The sequence below is a fragment of the Acartia tonsa genome, chromosome 3 (genome assembly GCF_053477335.1).
Source record: "Acartia tonsa isolate MP-2025a chromosome 3, ASM5347733v1, whole genome shotgun sequence".
In the NCBI taxonomy this organism is placed as follows: domain Eukaryota; kingdom Metazoa; phylum Arthropoda; class Copepoda; order Calanoida; family Acartiidae; genus Acartia; species Acartia tonsa.
In genome coordinates this window covers 51,227,605-51,249,816 of record NC_137262.1, presented here as the reverse complement: position 1 = coordinate 51,249,816, position 22,212 = coordinate 51,227,605, and the positions used below count along the sequence as shown (strand labels likewise).

Below are 22,212 nucleotides of genomic sequence, written 5' to 3'. Positions count from 1 at the left end.
AATAAAATCAAAATGTTTCATAAAATGTTATTACTTTTCATACTTTTTTTATTCAAACAGTGTTATCAGCAAAGTAGGTAGGACCTTTGTTTGGTATTATGTTATTCTTAAATAACAGGATGTCTATCTGCAGCTTTAAGAATCTCGCTAACCACTGAACCGATGTGGTTTTTTTTATTTAAAGTGAAGCTTCCTTTAGACCACGCCTTCATAAAATAAAAATACTAAAGATATTTTAAAGCTGCTAGTAATCTATAAAGTAGTAAGGTTTTTTGTTTGTCCAAGATCTCGTAATCAACTTAAGAAAACGAGTTCTCCATTTTAGGGAAGCTTCACATATATCTCTAAATCAGATGTAAGTCTGGTGATGGTTTAAGGCTATTTTACAGTTTTGGATGATATCTTTCTTGTATTTTAGGCCTCCAGGTGAAAACATGAATGTAATTGATAAATATAACAGTATTTATAATAATAATAATCATATTAGGTAGGTAATTTTAAATAAGCAAAAATTTCATCATTCCTGCTAGCAAATTGTTTTCTGTTCTTTTGCAAGGACTCGGTGCTTTTACCTGATTCAAAGTCGGGACAGGTTCCCCGCCCTGTTAACAGAGTTTCATATAGCTCATGCCACCTCTATTCTTTTACTTTAATTTAAATAAAATCTAAAATATTTTTCTCCTTTTATGTATATATAAATGTATTATTTTAATTTATGCTTTTCAGTTTGTATTTCATCGAATGTGGACTAACAGATGAAAATATTAGTAGTTTAGGTAAGACTAGCGGTTACGCCCCTAGAGGCATCTAGTGGCACTTTAAATGTTTTTGTTTGTTAAAGTCTCTACGATAATTCTTTATATTACGATATCTCTTTATGTTACTTTGAAGACTCCTAAATATTAAAAAAAAAATTCGATTTTTTTGTCATTTCTCTTTGGAGGGTGGTGGTACCCTCCCCCAAAATAGTTATAAACCTTCCCGGGACCTATGAGAATCTACCCTGTTAAGGAGAACACGATCGGTTCAGCGGTTAGCAAGATCCTTCGGTACTGACACACAAACATCCTATTACTTTAGTATAAGGATTACTAAAAGAATTTCATCGGTCTGTAATTGCAAGGACCAGAGAGGGGACTTGGAAATGTAAATTACTTTGGTATCCAAAGTTTTCAAACCGTTATCTTATTTGTTGGGTCAATTTCGGGAAATTTAATGTAAATTTGATCGGTTGGTTCCAAATTAGTAGTGTCTAAACGTTTCAACCAATAATTTTGATATACAGAAGCAATTCTGTTTATTATCATTGGGCATGTAATTCATATCAAATTAAAGTTCATTGTCTTATCCCTTTAGATCTCTTGTTAGTGTAACTTAAAATTGCAAAACATTTGGTTAACTTGTCGTTGGTTAGGATTGAGGTAAAAAAGGCTTTAAGATATAATTTAAGGAAAGTGGAGGCAAAATACAGGAAGTATATTTTATTTCTAATTGTTTGTAAGTATCCTGGTCACTTGTCTTTGTTGATTAATGTATCTTAGTCATTTGACAAATTAATATTTTAATAATGCAGGGAGAAGACATTGGGCTGTTTATTACACTAGTCCCCAAAGTCTTATAACAACGTTTTCTTATTCGTTGGCTTAACAACCATGGGGACCTTTATTGAATTTTGATTGGTTGGTTCAATTTAAACCATTTAAACCACTAATTGTAATCTACAAAGACACCCGAAGAAAAAATGTATTGTTATTAACTTAAAAATCTTAAAAAAAAACATCTTATTTAACACTACAAATAAGAATATATAGATGTTTAGAGGCAAAATATTATTTATTTAGCCGTCATATCCCTCCCTCACATTAAGTATCATTATGTTTTTATAAACAAAATACTTCATTATTGAAAACCGTTTCAAAAGCATTTTTTTATGTAGATGACATAACACTTAGTGAGGGAGGGGGACATTAGGCTGTTTATAACACAAGTCCCCAAAGCTTTATAATAACATTTTCTTAATTGTTGGCATAAGAACTTTGGGGACTTTTATTGAATTTTGATTGGTTGGTTTATTTAGTTGAGTGTCAAAACGTTTCACCCCCTACACCAACTAATTGTAATCTACAGACCGGGCAACGTTGTGTACCTTCATTTTTAATGTACATTATTTATCGGCCATTGTCTTATCCCTTTAACTCCCTGCATAAAATTACACATAAACTGGATTTTCCCATTTAACAATACTGACAAGGAAGGTAACTTCTCCCTATGAAACCTTTGTGCTGTTTTCATATAAACACATGACTGTAGTTATAAGATTATGTCTTTATGATGTCAGTCATGGCCACTTTTCATGTCGATATTAATAATCTATCAAGAGTTGCTGCATTGTTACAACTTTTGTAACACCTCCGAAAAATATAAACCACAACCATGCATACTGCTCGTGCGGACAACCAGACAAGAAGGAAGCACAAACTACCTGTAGAAGAAGCCAGTCTTTTTAACACACTCAAAGTTTAACCATATATATACTCTATTTGAAATGTCAAATTAGTGAAATATACCTTGTTGATAAAATATCTTAGTTAATTAAGTACGTAAAAATGTAATATGGAGGCTTAGCCACCGTCGACTTTTTCGAACCGGTAAGTTTTATTCAATTTTTATATATTCATTTTATATAAAAATTTATTTTTTTTTTTTCCCGCGGGGTACTGTCCTTACTCAGTCCCTCATAAAAAGACTCATTTTAGTATATATATAATATCTAAAGTCACAAATCCCTTTTATAACCTAACCTTTACACATTATAATATAGCATCACACTGCTATAATTGTTTGTAAAAGTTATTGTTAAACTAATTCAATTTATATACCATATCTAAAGTCACAAATCCCTTTTATAACCTAACCTATATATTGTACTATAGCATCACACTGCTATAATTGTTTGTAAAAGTTATTGTTAAAATAATTCAATTTATATAATTCTGTACGATTTTTTACTTATTACACATAGCGTCATACTGCTATAATTGTATGTTAAATTTCGTCAGTTATTATAATATATATTTTTAACAAAAAATATCCGTTTTGAATTCGTCCCTAAATCCATATAAATATTTAAGGCTACATACTGCTTTTAATAAGTCATGGATAGGAACAGAGATTATGACGTCAGCGATGACGAAGGTTCTATAGGTATGAGGGATAGATGGAGAACTTTCGGACGAAGATTTGTAAGAAACACACCTAGAGCACCTTTATTAGTCCCTTCGGCCCCTACTCCACCAGTTAATTCCCAAAACTCCAATTCTAATAATGAAGATCAATTAAATGCTTTAAAAAATAATATGGGAGAAATTGTAAGTAGTCTTAACAAAATGGCAAGTGACATATCCAACCTGCAGGTTGGTTCTAGTAATGCAATAAGGAATGATTTCAGCCAACCCCCTCCTAGCCTTAACCCAATACTTAGTTTTGGCCCTCAGAATTATCGCTACGCTACAACTGATATTCCCGTCTACAGGTCAAACCAACGAGATTTATCTCCTACGGGATTATCCACAATTCATGCTAGGGAACTTCTCTCTTCAATAGAGGACCATATAAATAAGGCTAAAGGGTTGGATAGAATAAACAAAGAATTACTATTAGATCAAACTAGCCAACAAATAAAACAAATCTTTAAAGCACAAAACACTGAGAATACTTACAACGCCCCTCATTTAAAGTGTAACACCTTTAACAACCTTGAGCCCCCTTTCTTAGCAAATAGAAAAAACACGTATAATGCAGATAAACTTTTCCAAAAACAAAGAGTTATCCATCGTCAATTGATGTCCATAGAAACAGTAGGGCTTAAAGCCTTTTTAAATCAGTTGGATAGTTTTGATCTTTCGGACTTTAGCCCATGTGAATACAATATGTTAATTCACATGTCCATATCTAAGGAAATCAAAGAAAAATTGGAAATGGCTGGGGGTAACCCGTTAGATCTCCCTACTAGCGAATATTTAAATAAACTTAATCGTCTTCTCAATGGGTCTATTACAAATATGCTAGACATCGATGAAAATTTTGCAAAATTTAAACCTTCTTCTAAATCCATTATGTCTATATTGTATGAATATAAAAGATATATAGAAAATATTTCTGATGCTATAATTTCTGAAAAAGAAAAAAATAGGAGAATTATTAGTGCGGTATACAAGTACATCCCTTACGGCTTACGTCATTTTCTCAATTCAACCGCTGCCATTCAAAATGGCCAAATTACCCTTGCAGCTTTCGAAAATTTTTTGCGCACCCACGAAGCCTCGATCGACAGTTTTCTTTCTAAAGAGTCTAGAGTACATAAAAACGTCGTTAAAAGGGTCGATGTAGACTGGGAGCAGGTAGACATTTGCGCAGAAGATCTTTACGATCACCTAAGTGATGATGAATGCAATTATGGCCCACAGAATGTTTTTAAGTTAAACAGCTATCAAAATAAAGCTTCCCTAAAATGCGATATTTGCAAAAGGATAGGACATAAAAATAGTCAATGTATTTTTAACCCTAACGATAGCCTTAGAGTAGCAAATCTTCAGAATGTGAAAATAAAATTTTGTCTCCTTTGTAGAGATAAGGCTCACACTGACACTAAATGTCCAAACTTTCCTAATGTGAAACCTATTCCAATTGCTTGTCCCAATTGTCAAGATGCTGGATTTTATATGTATAATCACCCTGTAGATGCTTGTGTAAAGAATAATTTCTTAGAGAAGTTAAAAAGATCCGAAGTAAACACATAAGAAAACGTTGCAAAAAACTTAATACTTATGATACTGACTATCTTTCTTCTTCCTCTTCTGATAATGAAGATATTAATAACAAATATAACAAAAAACCTGTTACAGATTGTATGGAGAATCATATCGTCACCACAGATATGGAATCTGATTTAATTGTAAACAACGATAAAAATATTGCCAATACAGATATTATGTTAAATAAATCCGTCCTTGTCGAAAATAACGATAACAATATCGCCAATACAGATATTTTATCTAATCAAACCGCGTCTATTACAAATGTATCTAAATTAATAAATACAAATATAACAGAAAGTAGTAATGTATTGACAAAACAAACACTTTTTATGGAAAAAGATGATTTAAATGTGAAATATACTACTACAAATGCTCCCTTTAATAAAAATTCTTATCTTACAAAGAATTATATACAACCTTCCCTGTCAAAGTTTATAGGAAAGACATCTTTTATGTGTTCTAACCTTTGGAATATTATAATTAATTTTAAATTCATTTCTCAAACAGGTTTATATTATCTAATACCTTTCCTACTATGCGTCTGCTCATTAAACCCTGAACTAGCAATATATATTTTTGCTTTATGTGTTAATATAATATGCGCCAGTAGTTTAATGTTAGGCTTATTCCCACTGTATAAACTAAATATAATTAGTAAATTAACATATGCTATTCCTAATAAATTTAAAAAATCAAAATTGAACAGGAAATGCAAATCTTCCAAAACTAGATTTAAACCTGCACATTTTAGCGGCCCTTTAAAGCGTATTTATAGTAACCTAATAAAAGCGCCGAAAAATTCAAAAGATTACATTAAACAAGTGGATCATAGAACTGGTTTAGAGCCTTATATTTTTGAAATTTATCATAACAATACAAAACTACTGTTCGAAATTGATAGTGGTGCAGGTTCTAATCTCGTATCCCGTGAGTATTTAGAACACTTAATCCCTAATTATAAGGAATATTTTTATAAAAAGGCTAAAAATACCCTTCAGTCAGTAACTGGCCATGATATAAAATGTTATGGTTTATTCAGAATCCCTTTTTATCTCCCAAATTATGGTGACATAGTCTTGGACGTCCTAGTAACTGACAATGTTATTGATAATTGCTTCTTATTAGGTAGGGATTTTATTAAGGCAGCCTGTGTTACAATAGTATATGACGATAGCATAAACAGTGCCAGGCTGGAGTACAACAGAAAATTAGCCCCTAAAGTTAAAGTTAACGACCATTTAACGTTTCTTCCGTTTGAACAAAAACTAATAGTAGGAAAGATTGTCAATAACAAACAAAACACTTCTTATGAAATTAAAAACAGTTTTTCTAGCCCTTTGCTATACAAGCAAACTTTTAAAGAAAATAATGATATTTATATCACCGCTACCAATAAACTAAATATCCCAGTTAGTCATAAAATTTCCTCTATTACATTAATAGAAAAGCAAAAACAACCTTGTAATAATAATAAAAATAATGCCATTTTTATTTTTGAAAAAATTATTTCAAAGAATTGCTTTAATTCTATTTTTCCATTATTAGCCTACCTTTATACACAATTCTGGATAGCTTTGATAAATATTAAATTTACTTTGGATGATATTATGACAGTCTTACCCCTAAATTTTATATCAAAACAAATACTGTTATTCTTGAATAAAACCCTTTTGCTAAATAACTTAATTTCCCATATTTTGGTATTGTATACTGACAAATATACAACTATTAATAAAATAGATAAAACAATAAAAAAAGAGGTTAAACCATCCCCAAATGTAATAGATGAAAATGAGTTTTTTCAATCTTTTCAAAATGATTTAGACATCGGACTTAATATCTCAGATGTTTTAGAAACAAAGTTGTCTACAGTACAAGATATAAAAGATTCAATTACATGCCAATTTGAAAAGGTTAAATCAAGAATAGCTAATTTAATTTATGATCTGCAAGTTTACTCAAAACATACCTTTGATTGCGGGTCCCTCAATGAATCTTTTATACCCAAAATGTCAGTAAAATTATCCAGCCCTGTATATCGTAATACAAAGCCTTATAGCCTTAAAGCAACAGACAGAGAAGCTGTCGATAAATTCTTTGATCTACTTCTTCAAAATGGGTATGCTGAGATAGCTCCCCCACACATGTCATTTGGCAACCCTGTCTTTACTGTCCCTAGCCGCAGCGAAGATAAGTCAGAATTGCCTCGCATCATAATAGATGCCAAATATAGCAATGAAGCTGCTTTTAGGGGAACAAGTGCCGCACTCCCTGATTACAAAAATCTGTTAAGCCCAATCATTAAAAAATCTAAATATATAACCACAATTGACCTGAAAAAATGCTTTTATAGCATTCAGGTAGACAAAGAAAGCATGGATTCTGGGGCGATGAATGTTTTGACAGAGAAAGCAGCATACATAATGAAACGCGCTCTTACGGGATTCTGCCAAACGCCATCCTACCTCGTTCAGACCATGCAAAAATACTTGCACTTAGACAAAAATGGTCAATTAGATTTTATTCAAAATTTACTTATTTTTATGGATGATATTATCTTATATTCTGAATCAGAAGAAGAATTACAAAATCATATTTTAGAAATAGAAAAACTTTTAAACAGGTTACACCTGATAGGAGTAAAAATTTCAACTTCTAAATGTACACTTGCTTTTGATTTAGATAGTTCAGATGAAATTCATATTCTTGGGTATAAAATTAAGAATAGAAAAATCCTTTGTCCTGATAAAAAACTTAATGAAATAACAACTTTAGGGGAACCTGATTCTTTGAAAAAAATGCAAAGCTTGTTAGGCAAAATAAATTACTATTGATCTATTTTTCCCCTTTCTGTTCATGAACAATGTAATCTATTATATAAAAAATTAAACCCTTTTATTTATGATTCAGAAGCTAAACTAGCTTTTTCTAAAATTAAAGAGTTATTATCAAAAACCGAAAGGTTTATTGATGTCCCTAGTGAAAACAGTGTTAACGTCTTACTAACAGACGCGTCACATTATAGTATAGGATCAGTACTGCTGAATGTCAATATGTCAGAATGCGTTAAAAAATTCCCTATTAATTCGCACAAAATTGATCCCAATATTATTCATCCCTATCCTAAAGATACAGAATATATATGTTTAAATGAAAACATTATAGAAAGTATTTTTAAAACAGCGAGAAAACTTAATCATAGATCTTTTCCAGAAGATTTTACTAGCGCCATGACACACTTATATACCATCCTAAATCTCTATGATTACGATTTTGTAGAGTTCATGCCTTATACCAATAAAAAGGAATGTTTGTCTACGCTACATAAGGAAGTTTTCTGTAAAACAATTCAGCAATTAAATACTGATTTTTTTATTAACAATGATCATATTTTGTATTACCTATTATATGGGTGTACAAAAATGTTTAAAACAAATATAGTATTTTCTACACCCTGTAGTACAATTAAAATCGGAAATTATAGCGAAGATATATGTTTCTTACTCCATGATTCCTTAATTTATGGATTGAATGTAAAAACACCCAGCATTCTCTGTAAAAAAACTGTGCTACGCTTCGGACCTAATCTTATGACATTATCAGAATTTAAAGACTATTTTATAAATATCATTAAAAATAACACATATGAAATGAACAAACATTTGGTTAAAATAGTTAGCTTTTACTCTAAAGCGATTCCCTTAGGTTGTCTAGAAAAACAAGGTATAGCATATCTAGAAATTTTTAGTGTATATGCTAGCCTAAGATATTATGAACCTCAAATTACTAACAAATGCACTTACCTTTTGTTAGATTCAATGGTAGTCAAAGGAGTATTAACAAGACATAAATTTTCATCCCGGAATGTCAAAATTGATAATTTAGCTAATAAATTATACTTCTGGTATAAAGGTACGGCGTTATATTTCATACATGTAACAGACAAACAAAATTTGGCTGATGTTTGGTCACGCCTCTGTCCTATAGAAATTTCAACTTTTAATAATAGTGTAAAGCCTTATTATACTGATGATTACCTAACTATATCAGAATTTCCAATTTTGGGTAATAATAGCAATGAAAAAGAAGGTTATTCAATAAAAAAAGTACATACTAAATTTCCCAACGTAGGAAAATACTTTTCAGATAAATTTAAAGAGTATTTGTCTATGCCAAATTTTATAAAACTACAACTGGCAGAAAAAAACTGCCCTGATTCCCTCCCTCATACAATAAAATTTATAGATGGTAAAATTTTACTACCTCAAATACTATATTTACCTTACATTTGCTTTATCCATTACTCGCTGATGCATATGGGAAATAAAAGGCTCTGGAATTATGTAAACAATTATTATTATTTCAATAACAGAAAATTAGCAAAACTCATTTGTGATAATCTAACTGCTAACTGCCTACTTTGTATTCAGAATAAGCCAAACTCTTTGCGCCTAAAAGAAGGATCTACCTTTAACAACTCCATTAATTCTCCTAATAAGCTCATTTATTCTGACCTTCTCGAGCTACCTACCTTTGAAAATAAGGTTAGAAAACAAGACCCTAAAGCATTGCTAATAATTAAAGACGTTTACTCAACGTATACTAGTATATATATTCTTCAATCTAAAACATCTAGAGCTATTATGAACTGCCTGAGTAACTACTTCTCAGTACATGACATACCTGCTTCATTTATTAGCGACAATGCTTCAATTTACAAAAGCAAGTTAATAATGAATTATTTTAATAATCTTAATATTAAAGTTCTTAACAGCTCAATCCTTAAATCTAAATCACGTGGATTTATCGAACGCGCCGTCCGTACCACAAATGAAATGTTGCGAATTTATAGAGAAAAATATACTACATTAGATCTTAGTCATATATTGTCTATAAGTTGCGCAATGCTAAATAAAATCCCCTTTTTAAATGAAAAATTGTCACCATATAATATTCAATTTAATTCTTTAGATGGAATAATGGATGGTGAATTTAAGGATCCGACCGAAAACGTTTTTCAGTATGTGTTGAATGATAATTTAAATCTATACTCAGAACAATATAAATTAGAGGTCCAACAACTAATCAAAGATTGTAGAGATAGAGTAGTTCAATACAAAATGCGCAATTCCGATAAGAGAAATAAAAATAGAATAGACCATAGTTTTCATATTAACGATATTGTTTTTACCAAATTAAACGACAAAAGCTACGGTTTTAAATATAAGCCACTGTTTGGCCTTGTACCTTATAAAGTTGTTGACCGTAGTGATCAAACAATACATATTCAAAATCAAATTTCCGGTCAAGTGGTTATGCGTCACGCAAGCGATTTAAAGAAGGTTAATTTTAATAAACTTTCTAAACTAGATATTGACAAATCATTGGCAGAAGCCTTTAAACTGCTTTCATATGATAATATAAATGAACTGTTTAACATACCAGTTTTAAAACCGAGGAATTTAGATAAAAATAAAAACCAAGATATCCAAGAACCTAATTACCTAGATTCTTCATCTAGCGACGATGAATTATACAGTAACGAAAATCACGATTTAGATAACAATGAAAATAGCATAAATGATTTAGAAACTATATTAGAGGAATAAAGAAATCAATCTCTTTCTTTTCCTTTACCTTTATTTACACAAGAAAATGTCTTTCATACTAGATATTTATGTGTATATTACTATATAATGTATTCCCCCTTTATTAAAGACCCTTTTCGATGTATATATCTTTCCATACTAAGATATTTATGAGTATGTATCCTATTATTATATCTACTGTACATAATATCCCAAAAATTGTGACTTATGGTTTATATATTCTGAATGTTAATAAAAAAAATAATTGTAGAAATTATCAAACCTCATAAACATTTTTTATAAAATTGCCTTTTTCTTTCAGACGGAAGGATAACGCATTCATCGAGTTATATCATCAAAATAACACACATCCTATACTATTAAAAGACTTAAAGGTAAATATTTGACGGAAATTATTTTCGCTCAATTTTTATATTGTTATATTTTAAAAGACAACCATCTTCATGTCTGATATAAAATCTTTTCTCCATGTTGAAAAATGTCTTTTTAAAAAAGAACAATTAAATCTTTAATATTAATCTTTTAATATTATAGGAACCCTGAATACCCCCGTGTCCTACCTATCTTGTATAAAGGCAAAAAACTACAAAAACATAAAAAGGTAATTATTAAAATATATTTAAAATACGCTAAAACGATATTTATCAAACATAATGTGTAAAAATTTGTAGTACATCCATAGCTAGCCTAATGGTTTAGTGGTAAACCTATCCGGTACGGTACGCACTTTCTAAAAAGGCGTTTCTGTGCCAGGGCAAGCTATGCAGGACCGACGTATATTATTTTTTGCAAATGTTTTGCAAAACTGGTTAAAAAGACTTATATACCAAATATTAGTATTACGTCATTATACTAGTGTTTTTGTATTTTAAATCGTTATACAAGTATATTTGTTCTAAAGCCAATGCAAATTCTTTTACCAATTATTTTACACATAATTCCATCCTTTATATTGTAAATTAAACAATTTGCGGAAAAAATAAGAACACCTTCTTGTGCAAAACAAGATATTCTACCTAGCACGAAATAGCATGACAAAGCAACATAAAAGCTAGCTTTACTAGGCTTGGCATCCGGGTTAGGCTAAGCCCTACTAACGTTTTACAATTTCCGCAAGTTAAAAACAAATTTGCAATATTATTTTATTTTTAAATTTTATTACGTGTAATGAATTTTAATAACATATCAATAGGTTGTACATTTTTATAATAGATAACAATTAATGATTGACATACAAGAAAAACGTCAATTACAAAACAATTATTTTATTATTAACTTTACATCAAATTAACATTTAATAGTTATTTTTTCCTACAAACAATAAGGATTTGTTAAGCAATGAAAGAATCTAAGCAAAAACGGAAATGATAACTAACCACTACATATAAAAATTCTACCAACTTGCGCTATTAAGTAAAATACTAACAGGTTACTAATTTCAAACATTAAGTTAATTGTCATTTACACTGTCCTTAACATTGTCCTTGCTTACAGGATTTACTGGGTCATCGCACATAGTAGATACATAATTATAATCAAGACTTTCATTAGCCTTTTTCTGTTCATAACAATGCGCCTTAATTTTATTTAGTCTCCATTGGTGGTCAAACTCCACCAATTCCTTAGAATCAGAATCGGTGTCTAACAAATGATCCGGCTTAACCGACTCAGCCTTGAAACTTCTGTTTAAAGTGGACGCGGCCCTATGGTTTTCGATTTTTGCATCTATATGCTCGAGTTTTTGTAACAATGTTTTCCCCTGCTCCATATGTTCCAATTTCTTCTTGCGTCTCTCGTTAGCCCGTCCTTGATAGTACTCCTTACATCTCTTCAGGCTGAAACCTACAGCTGCTAAAACAACCGCAGAAACCTAAATAAAATTAAAATAAAAATAGAATTATTTAGACCCTATTTTTCTAACTTGTTAGTATATTATCTTTTGTTTTTAAACAACTAGTTCCCAAACTTCTTTGTGTGTGTAAGAAAATAAAGGCTTGAAAATTATTCTTTGTTATGTACCATAAATAATATATAAAACTTAGTTAGGAAATTATGTTACCAACATTATAAAAAAGGGGGGTAACTAATCACGTCCGCGATTGCGGCAAGATAATTGAGTCTTACAGTTTCGCCTAGCCGTTGAATGAAAAATTTTTCTCCCCTTTCGTTCACAAGGTTCTTTTTTTGCTTGCGGAATTGATTCTTATCTACGCAATTAAACTAAATCAAATTTCTATTCTTTGTGATACATAAATAAACGTTTTTATTTGCTTATACCGCATCTTTTATATTTACACAACAAAATGCTTATTAATTATTTATTATGAAGTAAAATAATAATTATAAGTATTTGCTTTTGAAGCCAGTAAAAGTGTTTTGTAAATTATCTTACCAAGAAACATGAAAGTACAAAAACAATCAGAAGTAACCATCCGTTAGCTTCATTCTTGCAAGTCTGACGTCCATCGAGTCCATAGGTTTCCTAAAAAATTAACTATTAAAAACTTTTTCATAACAAGTTGTATATTGGATATAAAAATCTCTTGCAAGTCCATAGAGTCCATAAGTTTCTTAAAAAATTAACTATTAAAAACTTTTTCATAACAAGTTATATATTGGATATAAAAATCCCTAAAAATATTCCTATTTTTCAGGATCGACCATCCTCCATAAAACATCGCAGATTGTACCTAATATTGAAGAATTATATAAGGTAAAACTCACCTTGAATCCCAATAAAGCATTGAAGACCGCTTGTCTAGTATCCGAGGTCAGATTCATCTTGTTGTACTTGATCTCATCACCGGTTTCTTTTTCCCTTAAAAAATACGTAAATTTATAATATGTATCTAAAAAATATATCTATATAAAGACAGATGTAAATATATATATTACATAACCAATCTGCATTAAGATATATTATTTTATATTTTTATGTCTGCACAATACGCAGATATGGAATAAATATTTCAGAAAAGTATTTGTCTACACATTACCATAATGATCGATATGGTCTTATATTTGTAAACAATTTGTAACGGTTTTTAGTTGGGTTTCGTGAATATCGGAAAATTCAAATCTTAAAAGTGGTCAATGTTTTTACACTACTCACACAAACAATAAAGTGTGCGCTCATAAAATACTATCTTCCTGATTTTTCAAGTAAATAGTGTTTTTATGCTCAAAAACATACCAAAAAATCGCGAAAAAGTAATAGAAATTGCACATTAATGTACATAAATTATATTTTTGAAATAAAAACCCCAAAAAGTTCCAACCCTTTAGGTATAAAATTACCGGTTTTTCGAGTGCGCACTACGTTTATTGGAGCGCCAAATATCAAGGTACATTATGAAATACAACAACCCCTTTTTGTGACGCAAAATTACATACATATATATACATTCATACATATATATATATACATGTACATGGACAATTTAAATATATTTTTCTTCTCATTTCATATTATTAAACAAAATTCAGCGCCTTATTTAAGCATTTCAATTCAAACTTTAATAAGTAATATTTGTACTGAAGTGGTTTAAATTTTAAATACTATAAATTTACCTTAATAAGTCAATAATGGAGGTTAAAGAACTTTCAGACTTAACAAAATATTCGGCTGTCCTTTGTGCCAGAACAGCCTGGCACTCGGTCACACACGACTCTTTGTCGCGGCAGGAAAAAGTCACATCCAACATTCTTGCTGTATGGCTATTAAAGAACTAAAAGTTTTTTTTCATATACTGCTCTGAAAATAATTAAAAAGCCTTACTCTTAATATTAAATTAAATTAGGACAAATCAAAAAAAAAAAAGGGGGGTGATACAAGTTATACAAATTAAATAAAATTAAAATTGTATTCAGGTACGCTCTGATTTCACCTTCTCTCCCTCTTCCTTCACAGTAGGAACAGACAACTCACTCATTTCAATACTGGTTTGCTTCACAGGTAAATCATTCGCCGTATCAACTTTACCCTGCACCATCAATTTTCTCTTACTGTTTAAACCTGAAATGACATTAAATAATTAACTTTACATAGCTAAATCCCTAGTTATATCATTTTAGACCAATATTTCCATGTTGTTTTAATATTACATAGCACAATCATTACTGTTTAAACCTGAAATGACATTAAATAACTTTACATAGCTAAATCCCTAGTTATATCATTTTAGACCAATATTTCCATGTTGTTTTAATATTACATAGCACAATCCTTAGTTAAAATCATATTAAAACAATATTTTTCATGTTAAGGAATTAAAAATGAATCAACCGCCAACAAACATCGGAATCCCCATGGACAGCCCAAAAGTTCATCAAGATTTCTACCGAGAAGAAAAAAAGGATTCCCCGGTTGACCCATATATATCTACTAACCCAAACCGAAATAAAATATTTTTGTCCCTTCCTGCAGCCGAGCCTGATCTGTGCTCGGCTAACACGCTTCACGTAATATCAAAAACTGGCGGTATGTTTGTATCTAGCCAGCACAATGCTAAACTTCCCAATTCCTTAAGCAACAATTTTTTCATAGTCAAAAAAAAGTATAACCTTGCTCCTAATGATCTAATAGCTCTCACCCAACAAATTGTAGCCCATGTAAAAAATGCTGGAAAAAATCAAGTAGTATTTTCATCCCTCTTATTTGATATCAATGTATTTCATTTTAGAAAAAAGATTGTTGATAAAAAAGATGTTCTATCGAGATTTAATTTGCCCAGCAATACCCAATCGAACATAGTTGTTGACTATATAAAAACTGTGTATGAAAAAGTTTCCCCTTTTCTTTCGAATGAAAAACACCTCGAAGTGGTGTACCTCGAGTCCCTGGAAAGCAAATCTTATTACACAAAACCCCATACTACTCGTTCTGTACATCTGATTGAAAAATTAGTTTTCAAATGCGACGAAGTACTAAAATCTTGTTTTACCAAACTTAAACATGCCCTTTTTAATTGTACCTCGTTTAATGTAACAACTAGTGACACAATTCTTGTAATGTTAGCACATTTAAGCCGCAACCTTTGCGATGAACTTGAAAACCTATATTCCGCCAGAACTGGTATCGTGTATTTGCACGGCTACTATGTTTATCAGGAATGGTTTAAATCCGAAATAGCAGCTCAGTCCCTTCTAATAACCTTTGCTTTGATTAATTGTTCGGCGATTGCATATTTTATGCACAATGTCTGTTCCATTGATTTAATGAATCTTGCTTTATTCAACAAATGTAAATCTCATTTAAAAATCAGTTATATGCAAAGCCACCGCTATGTTGGCAAAGAGGGTTTCAGATTTGAAATCAATACAGACTGCGTTCATTGGCTGAGAAACAATAAGTTATACCCATTACCACCCCACTTAATTGATCAGTATGAAAAGAGATATAACATTCAAACAATCCCTTCCTTAATGGATCTTAGCCCTGTACCTACAGTGTGTACTAACACCACGGTACCTGTAACCATACCTGCGGCTAATGTTGCGGTCTCTGTAGCACCGCACAGTAGCTTTGCTGCCTCTCATGTGACGTCAGCGCCTTATGTAGCTACCTCAAATTCAATTTCCCATTCTCAAATAAATGTCCCACCTCAACAAAATGTTCCACTTTATAACCAACAAATATATCAGCCTCAACAAATGGTTATATCAGGCCCATATGTAACATCTACTGCAGAACAATCCCAAACATTGACTAGTCCATATCATTATATTCAGCCATTAGAACAAGTAGCAGGACTTTCATTTGTTAACCCGTCTGAAACAATAGCGGGACATTCTTATGTTAACCTTGAAGAAGACACAGAAATGGTTGAAAACAAAGTACTCTCGGTTAATACAGAACCAACCATTCAAGATTTGCTTGCTAATAAATTTGATGACCTGTCTAACAAATTAATGACAAAGATATCAAATATTAGTTTTAGCTGTACACTCCCCGACAACGAAAAACAGCAACTTGAATGTGAAAAACAAACTCTTGAAAACACCATACAATCATTAAAAGAAGAAATAGAAAATCTAAGAGTACAAAACCAAACTTTATCTGAATTGGAAAATGATTTGCATGTTGCTAGGCAAGAAATAAGCAAACAAAATGACCAAAACTCTACTTTAGAGCTTGTCCAAAAAGAATTAGATCAACTGAAATATGATAGAGATCAAGATGAAAAGTTTAAAACCAGAATTATGAGAAAACTCAATGTTAAAAGTTCAACAGATATATTACCTGAAATTACATCCTTACAGGAGAAATATGAAGAATCATTAACAAATTATACAATGAAGGACAATCAGTACACTCATTCGCTAGAAAGAATAAAAAACATTGCAGATGATAATAAGAACTTAGAAATTAAAGTTGAAACAATTCAAAATAATCTTAATGACAAAGAACAAACTCTAAATGCTACAACTAGGCTACTAAATATGTGTCAAAAATACATGCCGGCGAATTACAACATTATGTCCCATGCCTTTGACATTGAAAATCCTGAAAACGAAATTTTTCGGGGATGTGAAGACACTGGATTTCAATCCTGCAAAGAAAACGCTGATGCCGCACTTTCTGTGGTTAAAGACATCATGATAACATTGAATAATACCTTCAATGACCCAGAATTTGGAAAGAAAACCGATTCTGAGCAAGCCGCAGATTTCGCTAATTTAATGACAAATATTTTAAACAACCAAGTCATAACGAAAGAAATATCAGATGAAAAAGGGTTTATTCAAGCTATACAACATTTTCTAACCATAACTGCAGCCGGCCCTACACCAGCAGGAGCAGCCATGACCAATAAAAAAAGAAAAGCCCATAATTAAATATTCATATATGTTATATCTACTTATCTGTACTTATAAAAAATTTGTAAAATATTATATGCATATTATATGATAATAAATCTATTTAAAAGATGGATCATTTGCAATAAATGATTATGAAAAGTTTTTGTAAAATGAGCTGATTGTTATTGCAATCAACATTTTAAATAGTTAATAATAAAATAACCTTAATTACGCCCACGGATTAATATGGATATTATAAAAACTTTTGGTCGCCTAGAAATATAAAATCTCTATAAACCTTTAGTCGTCATACAGACTAAAAATATAAAAAACCCTATAAACCTTTTAGTTGTCATACTGACTAAAATTCAAAAATACACATAAAAATGTGAAAACTCTATAAACTTTTAGTCATCATACAGACTAAAAATATAAATTTTCTATAAACTTTTAGTCGTCATACAGACTAAAAATATAGAATCCCTATCAAACTTTTTAGTTGTCATACTGACTAAAATTACACATTAAACAATTGATATAATAAGTTTTGCTAAATGTAGCACTAATTATAGATCAAATAAAACTTTTTGCTTGCATTAGAGTATAACCTATTTTATTATTATTTCAAGAATCAAATTGCACTTATTAGTTAAATAAATAAAATATGACACTTATGCACAAAAAGATGTTTACTAATCTATTTCCCTGTTAACATGTATTTATCTACGTGTTTATTTTAATACAATATAAACCTATAATGTATTATGCAACCATACTTGCAAAAATGTTATTGTAAACGTATATCATGCAATCATACTTGCTAAACCTTATGTATTATGCATCCACGATTGTAAAAATTATTATCGCATAATTATAATGTATAAATGTAACCAAAAATGCAGCCAAACATGCTAATAAAAAAATAAAATAAAAATTTGTTGTTTTATTTCTGCAATATGTAATATTTAATAATACCTTTGTATAACAAATAAAAAGTGATACTGTTTACCAAAGCCGTATTATATAAACAATAACAAATATTTTAATTTTATTTAAATCATATTTTTATTTCTTTCAGACAATATGAAAATAAAATGGCTGAATATCCTTTTGCTGTTTCTTCTCCTACACCTAGATAAAGCAGATATAGAAGGTGACATAAAATTGAAACTTGGAAAATCCCACTTTTCACCCTTGGTAGTAGTAGACGAAATATTCACCGAGAGAAAAGGATTTTCATTACAAGTCCTCGCCATAAGTGATTTGATTAAAGTAAAAACTCCTAGTAAATCATTTTTTACTTCAATATTACCTAGCTCTTCTACTCCAAAATCACTTGATTTATGGAATGAGATTATTGCCGAGGCTAAAAGGGTTAAACAATCCTATAGCCCCTTTTTTGATTCCAGTCTAACTACTTGTTATATAACTAACATTCAATCAGCCCTTAAACACGCTCTAGATGAAATATCTGATGGCAGAGTTAAACGTAATTCTGATTCAGATAGTTCTAATCAAGATAGTTCCACTACTACTACTAGTACAACAGAAACTAGTGCCCCAGACCCTTACACAGAGGCTAAAATTAATGAACAGGTTAAGCGTGTAATTGATCTTGTAAGAAAATTAGATACACACTATAATAAGCCGAAAAAATCTTCAATGCAGATTAAAGCTTCAACGTACCACGCTATTAAGATTATACTCGCTTGTTGGGTAAATAATAGGCATAGAACATATCTTGTGCACACTTATGAACAGGTATTAAAACACACTGGAGTAGCCTATTCAGAAACAACTAAATCAGAACAAGAATTTATGCCCTTAAATGAATTGAGGAGACAGCTCCTTGAACTTATACTTATGTCTGTATCAGGTACACTCAGATTAGACTTTACAAACATTCCCCTAAGTGAACCTGAAAAAGCGTGTACCGTTGATCTTGAAAACCTTACCTATGAAGAGTTAAGATCAGTACAGGATGAACAAGACATAGCTTCTTTTTGTACTTCTACACCCCAAGTTTGCATAGAAAAGGAACCCAAAATGAATGTTAGGAAAAAACTCCTTGATTTTGGCTTAGGGGAGGCTGATGCTACCAAGCTAATTTCGGAATCCCAAACTTTGGCTGACGTATATAGTAAAGCTATGGACATTAAAGCCACTCAAAACACATATACCTTAACTAGAACCGTAAATTACGGAGAAATGGTTAATATTGACACCTCTAAATTAAGTAATAAATTTAAGGAAGGCTATAAATCTGAAGACGCTATGTTCAATATATTATCACCCATATTAAATGAATTAAAATTTCTAAATATTGTTTACGCTACCGAGCTAAAATATCAAGATAAACCTTTGTCAGCAAAATTTTTCAAGTGTGCAGCCCTACAAGATAAAACACATTTTTCTCGTCATGGAAATAAGCTTTATTATTACCTTAATAAATTCGAAAATAAAAATGTTTTCTACCCCTTGCCTTTTTGTGCTGAAACCTGTAAAATTTTAGTTGCTGATCCTTATGTAGAATTAGACGATAATAAATTTGGAACTATATCCACCTCCTCTGATGCTAAATATGGTTATGTAAGTAAAATAACTCAAAACAAACCTACATGTTCTATGATAAAAAAACCTAGTGATATATGTATCTTTAAAGATATATCTTATGCCAAACAAATCTCTATACTTGACCTATTTGTATACCACTGTACAAAATCGGAAGGTTGTAATTATTTTAATGAAGGCATAATAGTGTCAAAAGGTTTTATCACTATATCCGAGTTTAATCTAAACTTTATTGACACAGAAAACGATTCTAATATATCCTTTTTCCCAGAGGAAAATGAAATATTACTCAAAGGCTTAATATATTCAGCTATATCTGGCGTAGTTCTTGTTTTATTCGCTGCCGCTAAAAAATTTGTTATATTTTGTTATAACAACGCCCGCTCTATGGCTACTTGTTCTTGTTGTAAAAATAAAACTGAAAATACAAGAAGAAGTACAAGGTATACGCCAGCTAATACACAAGAACCTGTGTTTATATCTCCCCAAGTCAATCCTAATCAAGAATAATGATTAAAGCTGGTATATTATTTACCTGTCCCTAAATTAGGCATTTTATAATTCACTCTTTATAAAATTGCGTCAACATTTTATAATTCACTCTTTATAAAATGATTAAAGCTGGTATATTATTTACCTGTCCCTAAATTAGGCATTTTATAATTCACTCTTTATAAAATTGCGTCAACATTTTATAATTCACTCTTTATAAAATCACGTAAAATATATCAGCCGTTAATTCAGTCTTTAATTGGCTAATAATCAGTATGTAAATCAATCAATAATCCCTTCTTTATTCGATTGAAGAAATTATTATAAACCATTCTTTATAATTAAATACTTGTTCGAATCAATATAATAACCAAGTTGTCATACTTTATTTGGTTATAATATAAAGAAAATCAACAAAACAAAAAAAACAATAATTATGATATTCAATTCTTATTATAATTATAATCAACAATTCGTATATACTATAATTTTGGCGACGTTCATTTATCTTTGTTCTTAATTTTTATTGTGTTACATAGTACTGCAAAAATAATAAATTTTCTTTAACAATTCAAACATTTTCGCCAGTAATTATGATACAAAATTAATATAATTCACTGATAATTGTAATACAAAATTTATGTAATTTAAAACATTTGTTAATATGTGATCTATGTATTTTAATATGTTAAATATAAATGAAAACTCAAAATGAAAAATTGAATCAACTTTTTGCAATAAAATTAAAGTTACAAAATCATTTACTTTTGATATTTTTTATGCTTAGTGACAATTACCAATTAAATACAAATAGTAAATATTTCCCTTTGATTAAGAAAATGATATTGATTAACATGTTTTAATATTTTGTAATATGTAATATTGCTTACTATGTAATAAACTAATCATAATGATACGAAGCAGCGCCACTTCTTCACAATTGTTCGTTGTAGTTCTCCTTCAAATTATTCATATTTTCCGCGAGCTTCTACCTTGCAATTTTGGTTGAATCATCATATTGTCATCGAAACCTGAAAACAAAAACATTTACTATGTTGAAGACGACTTTTGAAAATAACTTCTAAATCTACAAAAGATAATCCAGGTTACTGAATGATTGTAAGTTCCTGCCTCGTTGGCCTCATAAAGAGGGGGGAGCATGTTACAACTTTTGTAACACCTCCGAAAAATATAAACCACAACCATGCATACTGCTCGTGCGGACAACCAGACAAGAAGGAAGCACAAACTACCTGTAGAAGAAGCCAGTCTTTTTAACACACTCAAAGTTTAACCATATATATACTCTATTTGAAATGTCAAATTAGTGAAATATACCTTGTTGATAAAATATCTTAGTTAATTAAGTACGTAAAAATGTAATAGCATGTAGAATTTTAATTTAAAAACCATATTGACTAAATAAACTAAATATTGAATAAAAAGTTAGGTTATCCTAACAAAGTTATTAGGTTTCCCGTAGGGGTTTGGATGACGTAAAAGAGTGGAAATCACAACCCCGTGCCAAAAGAACTATTATCTTTTCATCTTTTTGATACAGCCACGGTCGGAGAGAGTGTTAGCAACCCACTAAAAAATATTTTGAAGTAATACCTTATCATTTTTTTACACCATCGAGGCTTAAACTCTCCCCCCCCCCCCCCTGTGCACGCAACTGATATGATATCCAATTTTAGTAGAAAGAGAAGAAACTACAAGTATAACTTTAAAATTATGGAGAAATGAACTAAAAACAAGAAGATCATTATTTGATGGAAGCAATTCTTATTATTATTTATGTGGACTTCAAATGTTTGATTCATATAATATTACAGGTAAAATAAATATAAAAAAATATTACTTCAATGCCTATGAGACCTAGTTTGAACCCATTTTATCTTTTTGTTGGATTTAGAAATCTT

General features: G+C 30.4%; 2 protein-coding genes and 1 long non-coding RNA gene across 12 annotated transcripts in view; 1 reads left to right on the top strand and 2 right to left on the bottom strand.

Annotated features, from left to right (window-relative positions):
- Positions 1 to 22,212, bottom strand: part of LOC145314526 (uncharacterized) — a 330,684-nt gene that overhangs the window by 100,673 nt on the left and 207,799 nt on the right. The window lies entirely within an intron of this gene.
- On the top strand, positions 416 to 22,069 carry LOC145312913 (uncharacterized). The gene is made up of 3 exons (XR_013877177.1): positions 416 to 487; positions 727 to 776; positions 21,988 to 22,069. It is a non-coding gene; the product is annotated as an uncharacterized LOC145312913 (long non-coding RNA).
- Positions 12,440 to 14,130, bottom strand: LOC145312938 (uncharacterized). The gene is made up of 3 exons (XM_080152148.1): positions 13,997 to 14,130; positions 13,151 to 13,244; positions 12,440 to 12,908 (listed from the first exon to the last, which is right to left on the bottom strand). The coding sequence occupies exons 1-3, from the start codon at positions 14,128 to 14,130 to the stop codon at positions 12,810 to 12,812; spliced, it is 327 nt and encodes a 108-aa protein (XP_080008274.1). The 3' UTR covers positions 12,440 to 12,809.